Source organism: Herpailurus yagouaroundi, unplaced genomic scaffold (assembly GCF_014898765.1).
Source record: "Herpailurus yagouaroundi ecotype Mexico unplaced genomic scaffold, PumYag 295, whole genome shotgun sequence".
NCBI lineage: Eukaryota > Metazoa > Chordata > Mammalia > Carnivora > Felidae > Herpailurus > Herpailurus yagouaroundi.
In genome coordinates, this window is record NW_024412512.1 from 4,155,349 (window position 1) to 4,174,980 (window position 19,632).

Here is a 19,632-nt window from a genome sequence, read left to right on the forward strand (position 1 = left end):
AAAGGACTAAGCGGACAGAAGGGAAAGCCCTCTCCCACAGGAGAGCACCACCTGAACGTACCAGCAACAACGAAGGCAGAAAATCCCGCCGTGATCGGTCATCGGAGGAATGACTAACCCGAGCAAGGGAACACGAGTGGATGCTGACGCTGGAGGGGAAAAGTGGCGGGGGGGTGGGCTTCCCCAGGGTCTCAGAGCATCTCTCTGGAAAAAAGGGGGTGACCTCACAGAGCAGAAACGGACAGAACCCACCGTGACCAAGAGGGCAAAATCAGCCCCACTGGTAGCAGGGCTGGGGCGCCAGGCAGAACACAGCTTCGCTCCTGTGCTATTCTAGCCCCAGACGCACCACCTGGGTGGGATCGCCAGGAATCCCTGGGCGAACCCAGACAGCAAAACTCCTCCAAAATAATGGGCTTGTCGTCTTCTCGGCCATAAAAGTCAAGGGAAGAATGAGGCAGTATTCCAGATGGAAAGAGAGAGACGTGGTGCATGATCTCTGGATTTGGTCCCTCTGCTATGAAGGACATCACTGGGGCGACTGGGGAAAATCAAATGCGCAAAGGGATATAGAAGCGCTTTATAAAATTCTTCCCTAAGTTTAAAATCTGCACCCGGCGGGCGGGGGGGGGGGGGGGGGGGGGGGGGGGGGGGCGGGGAGGCAAGGTCAGAGGAGGCCTGCTCTGTGGGACCGATGTCCAAGTCTGATATGACTCCACCCTGTGTCAGGTAGCAGGAAGCGAAGCTGAGTCAGGGAACCCCCTTTTCTCAGGGTGGCCCTGCCGTCGATGCTGCAGAATGAAGGTTTTGTGGGGGGAAAGAAGAGAGCGAGGCCATCACTCACAGACCTCACGAGGGGCTGTGAGATTTGTGATGGAAATCGCCAGCTCCACGCGATCTAGACACTCGGCTTCGGGGACTGACAGCCTGGCCCAGAGGAGGCTCACCGCGGCTAACGTCGCCCCTACCATTCACAGCGTTCTTGCTAAGCGAGCACTCCAGGCATTCCCAAGGACGCTTAGAAACCAAACTCCTCTTTAGGACCTGGTGAGAGGGTCAGCACCAAACAGTCTGCTTTTCGAACCAAAATGAGTTCAATTGTGTGAAACGGGGCTATCGAATCAATCCCGTAAGTTATAAAAACACTGCCCTCATGCCAGAGTAGGACTTCTCTTGCAATGCTTTTGAAGTCGGCAATGAATTTATATAAGGCAGGTTGGGTTACAGAATTCGGGTGGTTGAACTTGCTCATTAAATCTTTTATGAGGAATTTCAGCCACGTGGGAGAAACGTTCAGGAAATCCTGGAGTTGGGTCTCCAGTGAGAGACCAAAAAAGGAAGGCTCTCTCAGTCTTCGGGGGGAGGCAAGCTCTTGCCCTCAGGGTTTAAAGCTGTGACTGAGTACGCTTACATATCCATCTGAACATGTCTAAGTCACACTGATTATCAGTGTGAGGGTCTGATGCACAGAAAAGGGGTCTGGAAAATTCCATCGGCCTCACAGCAGTTACCTTGGGGTGGGGAAGGGAGCGGGGCAGCCAGATTCTTTCACTCTGTGTATTTCCCGTTTGCCTTAAAAAAATGATATGAGTTATTACTTGTGCAAAAACCTTGTAAAACGAGCAGTACGCTGATCTATAGCTGCTTTTTGTTTTTGCAAGAACAAAACAAAAACAAAAAACCAAAAAACAACAAAACTTTAAAGACTCCTTGGGACCAGGCCCTCCTTGCAGAAGCAAAAAAACTAAGGGCTTATGAAGCTTGCCTCACACTGGATTCCAAATCTACGAGCTGAAGATTTGGGAAAACATTTAAGAACTGAAAAAGAATCCGTTTTTCAAATTGCCCATTCCTGTTTAAGATCTTATTTTACAATATCAACTGCTTTTCATCCCAGGAAAACCCCTAGCGACGGGCAGTAAAACGCAAAGGGACACGAGGGCTCACCTGGTTCTGAGTCAGAATTGCCTGCAGATGGCTCGCAGAAGGTTGATGGCATAAAAACATTGTTTTTTGATACTGTCGACAAGGAGGTGCGGGCAGGGAAGGGAACAAGAGGAAAAACAATGTGAGTAGGCGGAGAACACACGAACCGGGTCACCTCTCCCACCTGAAGGGTCGATCTCCAAGCCCCACTCTAGGAGGCTCAACATTGTGAACCAGGCCGTTAGATGCTGTGGTCCACTATGGCTGCCTGTCTCGTCCTCATGCCCCTGGCTTTTCCTTGGCACCCTGGGCCCCTAAGTGGGCAGCCAGGAGGGAAGCAGAATGAACTGCATGTTCCCAGCCTCAGTCCCTGCTCCTTGTCACCTGCCAGGGCTCGCTGGCTGGCTGCACCCCTACTCCCCTCACCTGTTTAGGATCTTACTTTACACTTATCAACTGCTGCCTGGGGTGTGGGCCGGGCAGTAATGCAATGGCCCTCGGAGCTGAAGAACTATCTGGGTGGACGGACACAGCTACAGAATCAGAGCGCAGGGCACCGACAACGCCTTCCAAGTTACCAGCTCTGCTCGTGTCTCTCCACCCGCGGTGACTGAGAGCTATTTCCTATGCCACTGTGCCAGAGCAGAGGGGAGATATTTGGCTGTCCTTTGTCCCTGCAGCCTAGGGCCACAGCACAAACCACTTCTCTGTTGCACCTTTTGCCACAGAGCGTGGCTCAGCAGTGCACGGTGAACGCCAAGGAATGCAATCCGTTGCCAGGAAGCAGAAGCTCCCTGTCTCACAGGAGCACCGGGCAACGAGGGAGATGAGAGGAGGTCTATGGAAGCCTGGACAGGTTCCTCAAGGCCTGCTTATTAGCAAGTGACAGTGCATCCATTCAGGGGCCTGGAGCACTCATGAGAAAGGGTGTGGCAAAGTCCACAATACGTGTGTTAAGGGAAAACAGGAAGGAAATCCAGTGTGTTTCAGGGGAGGATCTTGAAAGGACGCTCGCTTTCTACACTGCACCTTCCTGTAACGTCTACATTACTGCTGTAAGCACAAATGACCTTCCAGGGTGTGCTTTTTCTCTTAGAGTGACATCATTAAGGTTCACAGTTACACAAACCTCCCAAGAATGGATGCCAAGATAGGTAACCGGAGATCCTCTCTAAATACATACGCATCTCTGAGCCTGCACTTGGGCGCCAAGACTGAGAACACGGACGACGCCAGGGGGACCAAGTCAAGATGGGGAGGGGAAGGGGCAAGCCCTGAGGCTATGTTTGCCCTTGAATCTGCAGGGCTGTCCCCAGGCTCAGAGAACCTCTCACCAAGTAGCCCCGGCATCTCTCTCTACTCTGGGCAACGCCCTCTTTCCTGCATCGGTCTCCATACAAGCCCTCGGGCCCAGCCACTTCCGCAGGGTCCTAGCCTGGCCCACCCTTCAAGGTCCCACCAAGCCCTCCTCCTCTGGGGGCTCATGGCATTCCATCACCAAAGTGTCTTCCAGGGCCACTTGGTTCGTTATGTACCGTGTGTGTGTGTCTGGGCTTCTGGACCAGACTGCCAAGCTCTAGGCACGTGCCTGAAGGGTCAGGAGGATGCACTACTTTTCGCTTCCTGTGCCTGCAGTCTACAGACACAGTCACACACCCGAGCAGGAGGACATGTACTTAATGGCCACAGCTCCCAACAGGACTGACCATCCTTTCCCTCTCTTTTAGAGGGACTACTTCGTGCATTTTCTTTTAGTCGGCTAGGTCACAAGCCTCTGTAAGTGGCATGGGTTCTCGAGTGGGGAGCACTTGAGCCTCATCCCTGGCAGACGCTGAGCCTCAGATGGATTCTAAGTGGATCTGGGCCGAGCAGGAGACATCAGAGGGGAGCACGGACGCTTTCACCGCTTGGGAACGGTCTGCAACGGTTACCTGACTGTGATGGTGGGAACTGGGTTAAAGAGGACGTTCTTTCTCGCTTGACAGGAGGGCAGTAATTTCCATCTTCTCGGTCGGAATCTACAGAAAATGAGGAGGAGGAGGAAGAGGAGGAGAAAGTCAGGTTGCTTTCACTTTTACAACCAAAGAGGATGAACCGTTTTACAGATTTCCTCACCTTCTCCACCTTCGGGGCTGGAGCCTCCGGCTGGCCTCTGAAACGAGAGCACACGGCAGGGTGGTGAGAGAGGGCCAGGTTGCCCCGCACCCGGCAGCGTGGGAGTTCTTCAGTGAGTGCGTCCTGAAACGCGGCCCTGGGGGCCAACTCCCTGAGCTCAGGCACCCAAGTCACGGACAGACTTTCAACCTAACATTAGGCTCAAAAATCCCCCCAAGAACCTTCTGTGTCTGCCTTTCCAGGCCATGGGGCCAAGGAGTCCATGGGCTGAGAACATGTTTACTGCACAAAGACTGGTGTCTTTGTCTCTCCACAGGTCACAGCTAACTACGTGCCACCCTCCCCCACCCCCCCCAGTCAAGCATAGTGAAACGGTGCCTGGCTGGAATTCACTTTGCCAAGAGCTGGCAAGTGACTCGCTCCGCTCTGGAGGGCAGCCAGACTGGGTAAAATGGTCACCTAACACCGGATCGTAGCAGCCTCCATTCCCTGCCCTGACTTGTTGCACAGTGCAGAACGCTGCTTCAAGGTACGTTATTATTTCCAGAAGATACAGAACTGTGATGCCTGGGACCTAAGTCCGATGCAGAGTGTTCAGAACAACTCAGCAGACCACACAACCTACCAAAAAATCACCAGCGAGGTCAGAAGGTGGCTGAAGAATTTCCTCCTTAACGACGTTTAGTTTTAGAATGTTCACAACTAGCCATCCAGAAGCCTTAGGATGAGGCCCCGTTCCCAACCCCCAGGTAATACCCAACCCCTAGGAGACAGCCCTTCTCAGAGACGTTGTGACTCTTCCGAAAGAAGCAGCCAGAAGCAAACACTGACGAGTGCATATCAGTCCTCCCGGGGCACTGAACGTGGGAGTGAGCAGAGGAGCCAATTTTCTTATTTTCAGAAAAGCCCCTAGGGGTCAAGGTTAGCCAAAGGAGGACCACCTGCCTGGAGGAGCTGTTAGGGATTAGATGAGGCGCGCCTGGGAAAGTGCTCTGTGAGCCCAGGGCGGGGTGGAGACAGATGCAGTAACTGCCCTAAAAGCGTAAATAACGGGCCGTGAGCACCGGCTGGAGCCCTGGGCGCCACTTTCCCCATAAAGGGCCACAAAGGACTTTCAGCATCTTGCGCCACGTGTATATTCCACCATCTTAGCTTGTAGACAGAGGCCCGGAGTTTGTAGACCCTGTCCTAAGGGACAGGGAGAGAAAAGGATCCCAGCCTGCACGCTCTCCTGTGTGAGCTGACAACGTGGGCTGGAGTCAGAAACACAGCTGTTCTAAGAGCCCGCTGCAAGCCTCTGTGAAGGGGCGAGGACGGCTGCTGTCCCCACATCCGCAAAGGCTGATCCGGGGGCGCAGGGGAGGCCATCCAGCAGAGTGCTTAGTAAACGAACCCCTCATAACACAACAGGGGCTCGACAGTCCGCGGGGCAGCTGTGAGCACACCGCTGGGTCCCAAACGAAATCAAACACGGGAGGAGTCGGGCAGGCGGGCTCCAGATGGGCACACACCGGCGGCAGGAACCTCAAGGGGCTCGACCCCTCGGGAAGGCCTGCAGTACTTTCTCCCAGCTCTGGCACTTCCTAAAGGTACACCTTGGGCAAACTGTTTCACTTGCCCAGGCTCGTTTCCTTGCTTGGGAAATGGGGGCGCCGGCACCGGCGCCTCAGGGAGATTGACGGGGTCAGTGGGATAAGCAGGTGGGGCAGCACTCAGCCCGACCCAACACCCGGCCAAGGTGGGGCTCTCCCAGCCGGCTCACTTCCGCTGGATGTTATGCCCTTGTGTGACAAGGGTCCAGATGTGAAGTCACATCCTGGGGCAGCCAGATGAGGAGTCAGGGATGGGGACGGGGCCAGGGGTGTTAAGAAGATGGCCCCAAGCCCAGGACTAAGCACTGGGGTGGCATCTGACAACACAGAGCCATGACACTGGCACAACAGACCTTTTCTCCTAGGACCATCCCCTTCCTTGGGTGACATCACTGAGGTGCAGACCCAGGTACCTCCTTCCTGTTCTTTCACAGCGGCCGGCCCACCCCCAGGTCTGGTCCCGTGGCTCCTGGTGCTTCGCTCCTCTCACTAAGCATTCTGGCTGTACCAACCCCACACGTGGCAGCCTCTCAGATCCCGCGGGATCTGTCACTTCCGCAGAGCGACTTCTGGGATCGGGAAACGGCCCCACCTCTGGTCCTGCTCTCTTGTCCCTGGCTCCTCACCTGACAACCCCCTCACACCCACCCCTGTCCTCTGGCCTCGTGGTCCCCTGCAGTCCTCTGCCTCTCACGCTGATTGTGCAATCTGTGTCACGGCCTCCACCGGCTTGAGTCCCAGGAGGGTGCTGGCACGCAGCACACCGTGGGACCTCGCCTGGCATTTGTTCAGTGAAGGGACACAAATCTCAGGTGCTCTGAGGGCCTCAGAGAAGCTGCTAAGGCATGTGTCCCTGCATTCCATGCAGAAGAGTGGCCCCTAGCCTGGTCAGCAGTCCAGAGAGCTTGTCACGTCCCAGCTTCCTGTTTCCTCAGCTGCCGAAAAGGGTGTTCCTCCACCAGCTCAATGCCAAGAGGCCTGTGCACCTAACTTCCCTCTGCCCTGCAAGCTATCTTATCTCATTTCCCCATGTGCAGATTTCCAGAAATCTGCACATTTCTGATTTCTTTCCACTGTGCTTGCAAACGACTGTGCGATTTCAGTCATCTCCAGCTTACTGACACTTGTTTCGTGGCCCCGCAAGCAATCTGTCTGGAGAGTGTCCCGGTTACTCTGCAGCACAGCACCGTCTGGAATGTTCTCTGGGACAGGTGGCCTTGCCAGGCCAGCGGGGTTGAGTGCTGTCTGAGCCCTCCCGGAGCCCTGCAGAGGGTGCTGGGCTCTCCGACGCTACGACGGTATCTGAATTCTCCCTTCAGTTCTGTCAATTTTTGCTTCACGTGTTTTGGGGTTCTTAATTGACACCGAACTTTCTTACCTATGCCAACAACACCCCAAGTGTCTCAGGAATCGGGAGTCTCCTTAAGAATGTGATGGGTGCCAGGAACCCCCCAGAAGTGTGCCCAGACCAAGAGCTGAGGCCTCCGGGGCCCCGTCTGTCCATGCCCTACGACCCCTCCTTGCTGTCACGCTTCAGACTCCCAGTCTCCTTCCTGTTTTCTCAATCTGCCAACACTGTTCCCACCTCAAGGTTCCTTCTGTGTGTGTGCTGCCCCCAAGGCCTGGGACGAGTTTCCTGCAGCTCCGCTCAGCATGGCCTCCTCCAGGGGGAACCCTCCTCCGGGGGAAGCCGAGCTCGCTCACTATCCCGCCACACAGCGAGCGGAAGCTGCTCCTCTCCACCCCACCCACAGCCTCTCGCGCCTCTGCCGTTTGTGTACCAGCTGGAAAGGATCTAACGTGTCCGTCTGGCTGTTCTGCCCACAGCTCAGCACAGAACACCCGGGACGCTGTGCACAAAAGATGCTTGGCATGCACTCGTTGCATAAATGGAGCCCGAGTTGGTCGCAGCCCCTTCGGTGACCTGGAGAAGAGAGGGTGCCTGGCCAGACAAGATTCAGATACGTCTAGTCCCTTAAGCCCCAGGAGACCCTCAAACCCACACCTCAAATCTCTTCTAAGAGGCACGTGACTGGTGTCTTGGTCCTGGAAAAGCTGAGAGGCCAAGGCCAGGGGAGGACAACACAGGAGATTCCCCCACCAGGAAGAACCTTCCAGAAGCTGCTGGAACCTCCTGTGGGGTGTGAACTAGCCAACTCAGAAGCAGTAAGGAAACTGATGCCAGCAACTCTCCTCAACAGGAACTAGCACAAAGAAACAAGACAATGTACAAGGAAGTAATTTCTGCCTGCCTTGGGATATGTCAACTCTTCCAGAAATCCTCAACTCTTCCAGCTGCCCACATGAGCCTGATGTCTGTCCCCACCCCCCAACTGCACTGAAGGTCTGAGCTTGCTGTCTGGCTGTCTCGTGCTGTCTTCTCCCCAAACGGAAAGGCCTGGAGCAAAGCAACTCCCTCTCAAGCCAACCCCGGCCCCAAACAAGGCCAACGCAGTCTCCACGCACACTTTTTGCCAACACAGCAGCCTGGTAGTCAGGGGCCACCCCTCACCCCAACCAAGGGAGAGGCCGATCAGGGTCAGCTGAGAACAATGCCCGGGGCACAAACAGCTACAGTTCCTCGGACCCCGGAAGTGTGCATCCAAAGCTCAGGAGCCACAGCCATGGGGACTCGAAGAACAGGCTTCCAGGATTCCTCTGTGGGGAGGAGCCAGGGCAGAAGCAGGTGTGAAGGCCCCATTTCCTCCTCTGCCTCCTCCCACACTAGAATCCACCTCTTTGAGGATCAGGGTTTCGGGAGGATACCTAGAGGACACTGGGGTCAGCACCCATCTGGGACACCATGACGAACATATCCCAAATCAACACTTACATAAGGAGGCAGGAAAGAAAGAAGCGCAAAGAGAATCCTTCAATTCGCTTCCCCGGTGTCACGGAGTGTGAACGAGTGGAGTGGGCTTACAGAAGATGAAAAGCCCCCACGGTGGCGGCTGCTGTGGACGGGTGGAAAGAATCACAGGGGCGGCAGCTCTCTCCCCTCAGAGCCACGGGAACCTCGGGGGGAGCCGCTCATTCTGTGAGGTGTGCATGTCCCTCTTGCCAAGGACAAAATAGATGGTAACGTCTAACTTGGAACAGGACCCTGGACTGCAGATGTGGGAAGCTTCAGTTCTTTGTAAAGGATGAAATGGTGAAAATTTATGATCATTATGCTTATCCAGGATCCCCCACCCCCACCCCATGCCCTGAGAAAACATGGCTCTCATGAGGCTGCTTGGTGTGGCCTCAAGAAGGACAAAGGTGCTAGGCCAATCCAAGGGGAAGGAATGGAGCTGGCCACTGTGTCTCCAAAGCTGACACACAGGGAGAGTAAGCAGGAGTGAACAGCACGGCCTTCCTGACTTCCCAGAAAACGAGACCATGCCAGACACCATTTGGCTTGCCTGGGCCTCAGCGACTCCAGTATGGACTGAACCGTTAGAAAGCTTGCCTGGCTGTGGCTACAGGGAAATGGATGCCTGGGCTGAAAAATCAATCAAGGGAGGGGACTCCTGACATGTCCTTGTCTTCAAAGGCACTATGGGCTGATTCAATGCTGTTTATTCTGCAACTGGGTGACCAGCTCAGAACTTCTTACTAAAAAGGTAGATACTGAAGAAAAAAAATCATGGCCCCTGAAGGTCTGAATGTTGGGCGGGGGTGGTGAAATGAGGGTCCAAATCCCATGCAGAACCTAGAAGAGGAGGGAAGCTGTCCAGCCAGGGGTCTGGTTCCAGGACCTAAGCTTCCTGGTGGGTCTAATAAACACACTTCGGGCTCAGCAGGGCCTTGGCTCTGAGCATCAGTCCAGGAGACTTAAGCCAGACTCAGAGTAAGCACAAAGAGCTGCCTGCTTTCTCCGGATCAGAGAACTTAATTTGGATGTGGTCTGGTCTTCTCCAAGCTGTCTTCTGAGAGCCAGGAAGTCTGATATATAGAGGCTTGTTCCCGGTACTGAGTCTTAGATGGCCAGAGGCCGGGGAGACTGAAAGATGAGCGGGCCCTCTCTAAGCAACAATTCAGCGAGCCGCTATTTATTATAAAGAACTTTCGGCTTTACATTTCCTCAAGGGATCATGCAATAAAGAACCGACTAAACGTGATGGACGAGATTGGCTGGGTCAGGGTGGGCGGTTTCCTGAATTCCAGTGTGGTACAGGGCAAGATCCAAATCTGTTTGGATGTGAGAGCAACTGGTCCTAGCTAACCAAAGGAACATCTCAACCTGAGAAGAAACTGGGATCAGGTTCCATCTGCTTTCATTTATGCCCTAAGTGACCTAGAAAAAGTTTACTCTGCTTTGAACATGCCCAATCACTAGAGAAAGCCAGTTAACGGGAGCCACTGGCAACAGGCCAGTTTTCTCTGCTGAGAACCCAAAGGAGTAAGTCCTGGTTGGCTCAGAGCTATCACCAAATGATGTGAAGGTGGCACTGACGGACTTCTGATGGGACCAGGGACTCCCACAGTCACAAATGCTAAAACCAAACAGCACGTGTGTGTGTCATGTGCACGGCCATTGCTGCTATGCCGGTATGTTCATCGACTGCTCCCCCCGGTCCTGACTTCCTCCCACGGTGACCCACAACCCGGCTTGAGGTTTCCCACTGTTAACACTTGACCTTGCATGGCCAGGCTGGGGATGGTTTGAATTTTGGGGGATTAGAGCCTCTGACCCAAAGTCCACAAGAATCGAGAAGTCCAGTCCCATCGGCCAGGCTACAGAAATCCCCATCTGGCCCGGCCGCAGGCAGAAGGTGAGACCCCCACCCCCCACCCCGGTCTTACCAGATGGGCATTAGATAAGGCCCACACCAGCCTGTGTGCCTCTGGAGGAACAGCTGCTGCGACTCCACCTCTGTGACCCACCCATTTGCTACTCTCAATTGAAAACCCTCAGCCTCTCGAGTGACAGGCAGCTCTGTGAGCTGTTGTGCTGTTCAAACCAGACAGCAGCAAAGGGTCCCAGAGCCTCTTGGGCAGATCCACACGGAGGTCGTCTGTTCTCAGGGAACCGAGGACACGATTTCCTGTGCCTGCGAAGGCTGAAGGCACAATAACTCAAAATACCTGCTCAGCAGAAGGTTCCAGGAGCTGCTGGGCCCCCAACCGAAAAAGTGATCATCTCCTAATTCTTGCTCTGTCAGTTCTGTGCTTGCCTGTGAACCCCTGGAACACTTTGGTGTGGGTGCCTCCCGGCTGGAATCTTTACTGGGCCCAAACCCACTTGTACACCATGAGGGACTGCCCCCGTCACTGCTGCCCGACACACAGTAAAGGCCGTTTATTCTTCTTCCACTACACACTGACTCCTCCAAAATATTCCAAGTGGCCTCCAACCTCACCTCTGCTGAACATTACTTCTTCCTGTGTGTCCCAGGGTTTGGTGGCTGTAACTGAATTTTCATCGTTTCCTTAAGCACACTGGTGATGTGACACAAGGGATCGCTGAAGGTCTGGGACTGTGACACCCTGGATGGCTACCCAGTGTTTGGTGTGCACAGCAGGGTGCCTCGTTTCCTTAAGAGTCATTTTTCCCTGCCAGAATGGGGGGCTTAGGTACCCACATGGAGTTTTCAATCCTGAATGTAGGGTGATCGTTTACCTTTCCCATTTTATCAACCTCCAAACACTCAAGACATTTCTTGTTCTCGAGAGTTCACAATCTTCTCCACCTATAATCTTCAAAAGCCTTCTCAATACAAAGATAAAGGGCTCAAGGGGTTCCCTCTGGATTCAAAAGAAGAGTCTTTTCTTCTTCCTGCTTTGATTGAAGACAAGCAGTTCACAGCCTAACCACAGTCCAAACACAACCGGTCTTGCAAAGCAGTCTGCTTTAGACACCTCCTCTTCCTCTAGATCAAGGAAGCTGGGGCTACTGGTGTTTCTAAGACCCTGAACCTGAACGCCCAAATTCAGGGAGAGGAGAAAGAAAAATGGAAGGACGGAGAGGGGGTCGAATTTGATTTGGAAGGTTCTACCCCATTACTCAATCCCTCTTTTGACCCCTTATGTCTCTCTCGGGCAACAGGAGTTGCTTCTTGCTAGGGGTGTATATAAATTCCCCCGTTTAGAAAGTCTCAATGAAAAAGGGGACTCAATCTTCCCTGACTTTCTGGCAGCAAGAATTAAAGGGTGCTGCAGAGATCATGATCATCTTTTCAGTTATGATCGGCTGCTTGCGGTCTAGGGTCTGACCTGAGGAGCCCAAAGGGAAAGGGGCCGGTCTGGGTTGGGACCCCCAGGCCGTGGAGTGCTGGGTGGAGGTGGACTTACCCCTGCCAGTTCTCGCGGGAAAGGAAGAAGCTGGGCTTCAGGAGTGCTGGCTGAAGCGCTAGCAGGGGCAGGAGGCTCTAGGGCATGCTCACCAGCTGACTCGGGGTGACCCGTGCCATGGTGGGGGGCCTCAGCCTCCCCCCGAGGCTCCTCTCCCGAATCCGACAAGTCTTTTTGCTCTGCAGAGGACTGGGAGCAAAAAAGACAATTTTCCTTCAATGTAAACAAAGGCTGCAACACAGGGCAAGGGGTGGGCGGGGATCGAAGGGCTAGAGACGTTCAGACTTCAGCAGCCCCTGCCTGGGAGGATGAGACAAGAAGCCTGGCACATGCTGTTGCGTTTTGCCCGACGAAACTGGCCCTCCAGAATGAAAGAATGGAAAATGAGTGCGGACTTGGCTGCTGTTTAACTTTGCAGGGAGCTTTGAGGTATGCAGGAGGCCTGGGACCCCATTTCCACAACCTGCAGCCTGGAGCTACTGTGCTTATGGGCTGTGAGCGAGGAACGACGCTCCTGGAGACCAAGATGGGGGCAGAGCCTCTACCAGAGGGGAACAGGGGCGATTATGTCCATTTGTCTCTAGGGGTTGATGACCCATCTCTGCAAGGACACTGAGGAGGGAAGTTGGCCCTCAGCACCACTTCTGTCCGTTAAAAAAAAAGTGGGGGAGGGGAGGCAGGCCTGGAATAGCCTACAAAACGGAGTGTACACGGTTTACAGTGCTTCTAGCACCTCTCAATTCGTTCTGCTTAAACCTGAGATAAAGGGAGCGCTTTCTCGCCTCAGTGAGTGCAGATGCGGGGTGACCAAACCAGCTGCCAGAGACACAGAGAGCTGGCTTTCTATCAGATGGGTGGGAGTTCAGCTGGAGGAGGGAGACCCTTGGCCTAGGATTTTCCCACATTCACCCCAAATACCTTGGCAAGGGTGTATTTAGAAAACAGCCAGGGTAAGAGAAAGCTGGTTCTGGAAATTTCTGTTCTTGAAGGAGGGGCTCCCAGGGACCGGGGAGCTCTGGGATGAACGGGAGCTCTTGAGGAATGGGTTACAAAGCCGGTGTCCTGCAACAGATGGGCTCTGGTCCCCAAATCTCCCACTTGGCATCGTTCACAACACGGAGCCATTTCTCTCGCTCTGTGAACTGAGTGGCTACCTTGTCCTTCCACAGACCTGGCCACTCTTCTTCGGAGTGGGAAGTGACTAAAGCCTCTTTAGATAGGGCTTGGGGGCTATTCCTTAAAATGCCAGTCTGTTGGATCAAAGGAACTCTATAAAGACGACTTGAGAGAACTTTTGAACATTCTGAGGAAAGCAAAAGCGACAAAATGTGAGCTCATTCATACACCGAACAAGTCAGCAAAATCGATTCTTCCTATAAAGGGGAGAAGCACAGACACGAAAGCCTTCCTTCTCAAGCTGTCCCTCAAACCCACTCAACACGCAGAGGTTGGCCCATGCACCAGTTGGCTGCTACTTTACGGCTGGAGATTAAACACCCGCTAAGAGAACGTTAAGCCATAAGCTCTGTGGACAATGGCCTATCTCTAATTAGAACCACTTGGGGTTTTTTTTTGTTTTTTTGTTTTTTTTAACTCCTGCTTTTAGAGCACGAATGTTCAAATGCTCTCATGGCACTGAACTTGAAATGGCGGCTAAACTGGAGGACCAAAGAGAAACACATATGCCATTCCAGCGTTTTCTACTTGGGTCTGAGTGTTTTTGTTGGACAGGAAAAGGGAGCTCTAGAGAACCAAGACAGGGCCTGTAGTTTTTCAACATATTGGTGAAACTCTGGCATCAAGATTCTGGGAGCCTTTGACATCATCCTGAAATATACATGGCTGACAAAAACCAAAACACACACACGCGCACACAGGATAGGCTTGTTAATCAGCAGTAAGCTTTGAAACTGAGTCTAAAGATACTGTGGCAGCATTCAGTGACCCCTTCCTTCCTGCCCATCCGCATCTCTGCAACTGCTTTGTCTTTCCACCAAGCAGACGTTACCCCATCGGCCAAGTGCAACCCCCACAAAGCCTCACCCCTGCAGAGTAATACACTCGGAAGACAAAGTGTCTGAAAGAAACATCAGTCGTCACAGTCAATGAAACACACTCCTAGGGAGTTTCGAAAATCTCTTTACATCAAAAGGAAGAAAAAAACAAACGGGTCTCCATTCAAGGCAGTTAAGAAACAGAAATACGTGAAGGCAAGCCGTTCACGAGGAGCGCCCTCTTGAGGAGGCATGAGAGCATGGAAGGAAGGAAGGATGATTCCGGGCTGTCGATTGGGCTCTGGGTCTGGGTCCAACTGGATTTTCGGCGTTAGGGCTGGAGTTCAAACTGTCAACTGCTTTCTCTAACAGGGAACAATAGGGGGATCTGACAACCTGTGCTGACACTAAGAGATGCCACCACTGGCAGGCCACCGCCACCAATTTGTAGCCTGCTGTTAATGCAACTTGGACCGTGGTTAGGACTGACAGAAGACGCCACATGGCTTTGCTACTGAACAAAACCAAAAACCCCGCCTGGGCTAACAGCTTCATTTTTTCTCTTTTTGATTTCAAATCTTTTGCCTCAATCATGGTTCAGATAATAGTTGGGCCTGTGGAGTGTTCTCCTTGGCAGGGGGAGGGGAGACACAAGTTCTTTGAAGGGCAGCCCGCTGGGTGGTTTAGAGACAGTTTACTGAAAGGTAAGTCAGTGGTCCCACATTTGACAGTGGGACTTCCTGGTCTTTGTGGGTCAAGAAAGAGCTCCAGAAATAGTCGTAAGGGACATTTTGCTGACGATTAGGACAACATAAATACGGCCTACATATTGAAGGGTATTTCTAAAATAAGCATCACTTTCTTAGGACTGACAATAGCACTGGGGCCATGGAGAGGGCCGCCCTATTCCCAGGAGGCACCTGCAGAAGGATTTAGGGGAGAAGCATCAGTGGGCACCACCTATAGTCGAGTGCTTCCAGCATTTAAGACAAAGATGTCTGTGCTGAGGCCAGGTGAAGCCAGGTGAAGGACATCCCGGCGTCTGCAGTCTCAGTCTTCTAACTTTTCTGAGGACTGAATATTTTCAAAATACAAAGTTGGACAGGAGAGGAGAAACCAAAACGAGAGCAGCCTGTGCGGCCCGTTCCCAGCTCTGCTTCTGCAACGTGAGAAGCAGACGGGCTGGAACCTGGGCCAGGGAGATGGGAACTGAATGAGGCTCGAACCCTCGTCTCTGTCAGAAGTGCCACGGCTGCTCCCTGCAGCGCTGCCTCGCTTCTGAGCCGTCATAAGCAGCAGAGAAAGAAAGGAAGATTCCACCTTCACCTGGCCACTACCCACCCAGCAGCTCAGACAGCTGCCCTCATGGACGGTCACAGAAGGCCCTCCTTCGCAAACACGCAGAGACTTCCCGCGTCCTGCCGGGGATCTGGTCCCGCAGGCCCGGCAGAAGTGGAGGGCTGAACTCTGAGGAACCGGAGATCAGTTATTTTTAGAAGCCCATTTAGAGTTGGCTCGGAGTCAATGTTTTGATAAGAACTACATTTGCACATTTTTAACATGATGCTGAGCGGTTTCCTAGCTACTCTTCTGATTCAGCCTCACCCCAACCTGCTGGAGGTAATACGTGGAAGTCACAGCCTCCGAACCACAAGGCTGCAGGCAAGAAGCACTTCAACCGTGAAAACAGTATTGAAATGGGAGTCAGAGATTTAAAAAACATTCTAAATTTGGCCGAACAAATGCTACATTTTAGTGTTTCTTCCTGCTGGTTGTCCAAGTCTTCGGGTTGAAAGTATTAATTCCTAAATTTAAATCTGGGGTCGGCCAATTTTTTCTGTAAAGGGTCAGCTACTAAGTATTTTGGACTTTGTGGGCCATAGGTCTCTGCCCAAATTACCTCACTCTGCTGTCACAGCTGGAAAGCAGCCTCGGCTACTGGGAACAGGGTGGGCATGGCTGTGTGCCAATAAAACTTTATTTACAAAAACAGGCAGTGGTGGCAGGCCTTAGTTTGCTGACCCGTTTCAAAGTGTTCAAATGATCGTAAAAACATTCAAAATTCTAAAGGATCCTCGTTTTACAGAAAGCCTGAGAGAAGCAACTTTCACATCTAAAACAGAAACTGAACACATGATTTCCAAGAGTTAGCAAAAGCGCACCAGCCCCTTCTCTGTGAGTGAACCTCCAAAAGACAAATGACAGAGATACTTGTAATTAAGCTACATGTACTAGTCAAGGCCCAGGGGAGAGGAGACCCCAGAGGCTGATGTGTCTTGAAAACAGCACCTGGAAAACTGAGACAAAACAGGAAGAATGTTTCCTTGGGTGCTGTCATTGTCTCTTTAGCAAAAGAACAAACAATGGGAAAGTTTAACATGAGAGCAAGACTAGCACATGACCCCGGCTCACAAGAAGGTACCCTGCAAGGGTATGTGTGTGTGTCCGTGGGTTTAAGGCAGCCACTTCTCCCTCCTGCCCCCCTGCGCGCACACACGCTGTCTTCCTGGCACCGTACTTGAACAAGGTCCAGGAAAACTTGGGCCACACAGAAGTCTGGCCTCTCTTCTCAGACCGAGGGACAGGGTCTAGGAGCAGTAGCTGGGCTGTGAGGAGTCCCAAATCGCCAGACCAGCGGTCCCGGACTTCAGGGCTGGCCACGCCGCCAGAGGACCGGGCATCTACCAGACACCTCGCCTGTGGATCACAAGTCTCCAAAAGGAGAGCTTTTGAACGGATCTGTTCTTATCAACAGGATGTAAATGGATTTGGGGCACCTGGGTGGCTCAGTCAGCTGGGCATCTGACTCTCGATTTCGGCTCAGGTCATGATCTCACAGTTTTGAGATCGAGCCCTGTGTCGTGAAACCAGCTAGGGATTCTTTCTCTGCCTCTGCCCCTCCCTCGTGTGTACTTTGTGCTCTCTCAAGAAGAAATACAAAAAAAAAAGAAGAAGAAAAGAAAATAAAGATACAAACAGATGTCAAAACACACCAAATCTAGCACTTTGGTCACTCTGAAATCTTGCAAAGGGTATTAAATTATACCTGCTGTCCTGGGGGTGAGGGGTGGGGTGGAAGGGATCAACCATTTTTTTGGCCAAGTAGAGTCCTCATATAAGCTTGGGAAGCATCACCACAGAACATCAACTACCCTGGACACAACCCCAACCTTCCACACTGATTGGTCAGGGACAGACATAAAAATCAATGACTTCTGGGTAAACAGCAGCATGCGACATCAGAATGCTACCATGGCACCAATCAGGCCGTTAACGAACTGCTAGCTCATTGCTAGGAGTTAGGTAAGGTATTTCCAACATCAGTGCAACCGAGACATTTGAAATCCAAGAGCAAGAAGCAACAAATAACAAAGATGGATGGTAAGTACATAATGCAAGCCAAGTAATAGATAATTATTCTAAATGCATTTCTGCCAAGTTGGTTGGGGGCCAAAATATCTCCCTAAAATCTTTAAAGGTCCTGTCTTCCCCTTTAACCACCATTACTCTCTCTCCTTCCTTCCTCCTTCCCTCCCCCTCCCCTTTCCTTCTGCCTTTTCTCTCCTATTCTTCCTAATGTACAGAAGCATTTCTAAAATGAACCATTAAGAATTAGAAAGCAGCTTCCTACCACTGTTCATAGCGAGGCTTCTGAACCCTTTCCACACACGCCCGTCTTAACCTCTCACCAGGATAACTTAAAGCCACAGGACCTTTTCCTTTCAAGCTCAAAGTGAAGGCTTAAAAGGGAAGTACCCTTGGCCTTGTGACCTGGGAGAGACCTTTGGGAGAAAACAGATCAGAGTAATCATGTGACGAGAGAACATACCGGCCCCTTACCTTTTGTCCTTTATCCTTCTGAAACACAAAGACGGGCGGAGCAATGGCAGGTTTTTCTGCAAAAAGAAAAATTGGTTGTTTTCCCCCCAACACTATATTCATACAGTAAACAAAGCTACATTTGTTTGTAATAAGTTAAAAGCAAAAACCAAACCCGATATAAAACTAGTAACTCCAAAGAACGTCAAAATCACTTAGAAAATGGTTTCTTAAAGTAGCCACGGGGGTGTGTTGTTTGTGAACATCTGACACTTAATGTTAGGGTGTGTGCACTTTTCTGGTGCATGTTATACATCAAGAAAAAGGTTGCAAGACTCTCTTAGAACAGCCACGCCAGTGATGGACAGAGAGTGGTGGGGAGGGCGGCACGCTGCAGGGTATCCAAGGCAATGCCGTTCTGCGCCATCAACCGCGGCCTTGCAGGAATGTGGCACAGAGATGTCAGACCTTTACGTGGCATCTCCTGAATTTCAAATGCTGAAGACTAGTTTAGGTTTATCTTTTTTTTTTTTTTTTTTTTTTTTTTTTTAAATTTATAGGCCAGCGGGGGCCGGGGGATAACCAGACTGCAACCTCTATCCACACAGCTCATGCTCTTTGGAGAGCTTACCCTGGTTGAGTCACCTGACATTCCACCTGGATCTCTAAGTGACTGCCCATTAAAATAAAAAAAGGATTTAAGGAGTTGCGAAAATTCTGAGTCCATCTTGCACAGCTGTGCAAAGGAAGACACCCTTTGAAATGTTCAGACACATGATGAGACCTATTGTTCTCGGGCAACACCGTTTCTCTCTTACCCAGGGGCAGCTGAATGTACAGCCCTTTGCCACTCGTGCCTGCGTGGATGGCAGCGGGGACTGTGGGTGAGGACTACGTTCACCCGTGGGGGCAGGCCCGGATGCTGCCTGCCTCACTGCCTGGGGGTTGGGTAGGTGGCTCTGGCTGCACCCAGGGCCCTCGTCAGCATTCAAAGCCTCGAGAACAGACAATGGATGGGAAGCGAGGGGGATCATGAATACGGGGAGCACCGCACAGCCCTGCTGTTGTGGAGCCCTCGGTCCTGGGAAGCCAGGATAACAGAAAACCTTCACTTACACCAGCTTTACCCAGTAGGACCGCTAGGTGGGAGGGGACACAACCTCTGGTTCGAGAGCGCAGTCCTGTGGGGAGCTGGTCATAGCGGCTGGTCTAGAGAGTCAGGAGAACTTTCCTGAGAAGAAGTGGCTATGCTGAAGTCCAAAGAGAAGAGGCCAGAGGGGCTTATACAGTGACGGGGAGCCCCAGGGGCAGATGATCTCTGTGCTAAAGATTCGGGAAAGTGCTGTTAAAGGAGTTGGGTTCAGGTTCAAAGAACAGTGTGGGGAGGAGGCTATACAGAGACACTACTAGTCAGGAGGGAATGGCGATCACCCACGCTAAAGATGGGGAGGGGAGGAGGTGGGAGGAGGAACAGGGACAAGACTGAGATGATCAAAAGGACACTGGCCCACTCCCATCCCCCCAAATTTTCACTCTTTGGAGAAGTAGAACAGACACTGGTCTTGACTTGGGGGCAACAGCCCACTGATGGTGGCCATTCCCTCCACTGTGCTCCACGCGGCACCTGAGTCCCTGAGTCTGATCCACGGTGACAGTCCTCACCACACACAACCCACGACGAACACGGGGGTGGATGACACGGATGAGACCAAAGTACACGGGAGGCGGCTGGGGGACAGAAGGGTCGCCTACGAAGCTTCCACGATTCCCTAAGCAGCCATGTCCCTGGCACAGGGGTTGGTGCTGCTTGACAAACCCACGTGAATGAATGATCGAATGTGCCTATGCCAGACAATAAATGCCAGCGACGGAGGGGTGGAGGGGCCCTGGGACAGCAGCAGCTTATCCAC

General features: G+C 52.3%; 1 protein-coding gene across 7 annotated transcripts in view; it reads right to left on the reverse strand.

Annotated features, from left to right (window-relative positions):
- RANBP3 (RAN binding protein 3) overlaps nucleotides 1–19,632 on the reverse strand; it is a 54,614-nt gene that overhangs the window by 17,075 nt on the left and 17,907 nt on the right. For 2 of the 7 annotated variants that reach the window (XM_040461631.1, XM_040461630.1), the window contains exons 2-6: nucleotides 17,744–17,799; nucleotides 11,910–12,098; nucleotides 4,042–4,078; nucleotides 3,858–3,944; nucleotides 1,948–2,019 (exon numbers count right to left, since the gene is read on the reverse strand). In XM_040461631.1, the coding sequence (XP_040317565.1) occupies nucleotides 1,948–2,019; nucleotides 3,858–3,944; nucleotides 4,042–4,078; nucleotides 11,910–12,098; nucleotides 17,744–17,799 (441 nt within the window). Of the gene's footprint in view, nucleotides 1–1,947; nucleotides 2,020–3,857; nucleotides 3,945–4,041; nucleotides 4,079–11,238; nucleotides 11,395–11,909; nucleotides 12,099–17,743; nucleotides 17,800–19,632 lie in introns of those variants that run through there. The other 5 variants (XM_040461633.1, XM_040461632.1, XM_040461635.1 and 2 more) reach the window with 4 other exon arrangements.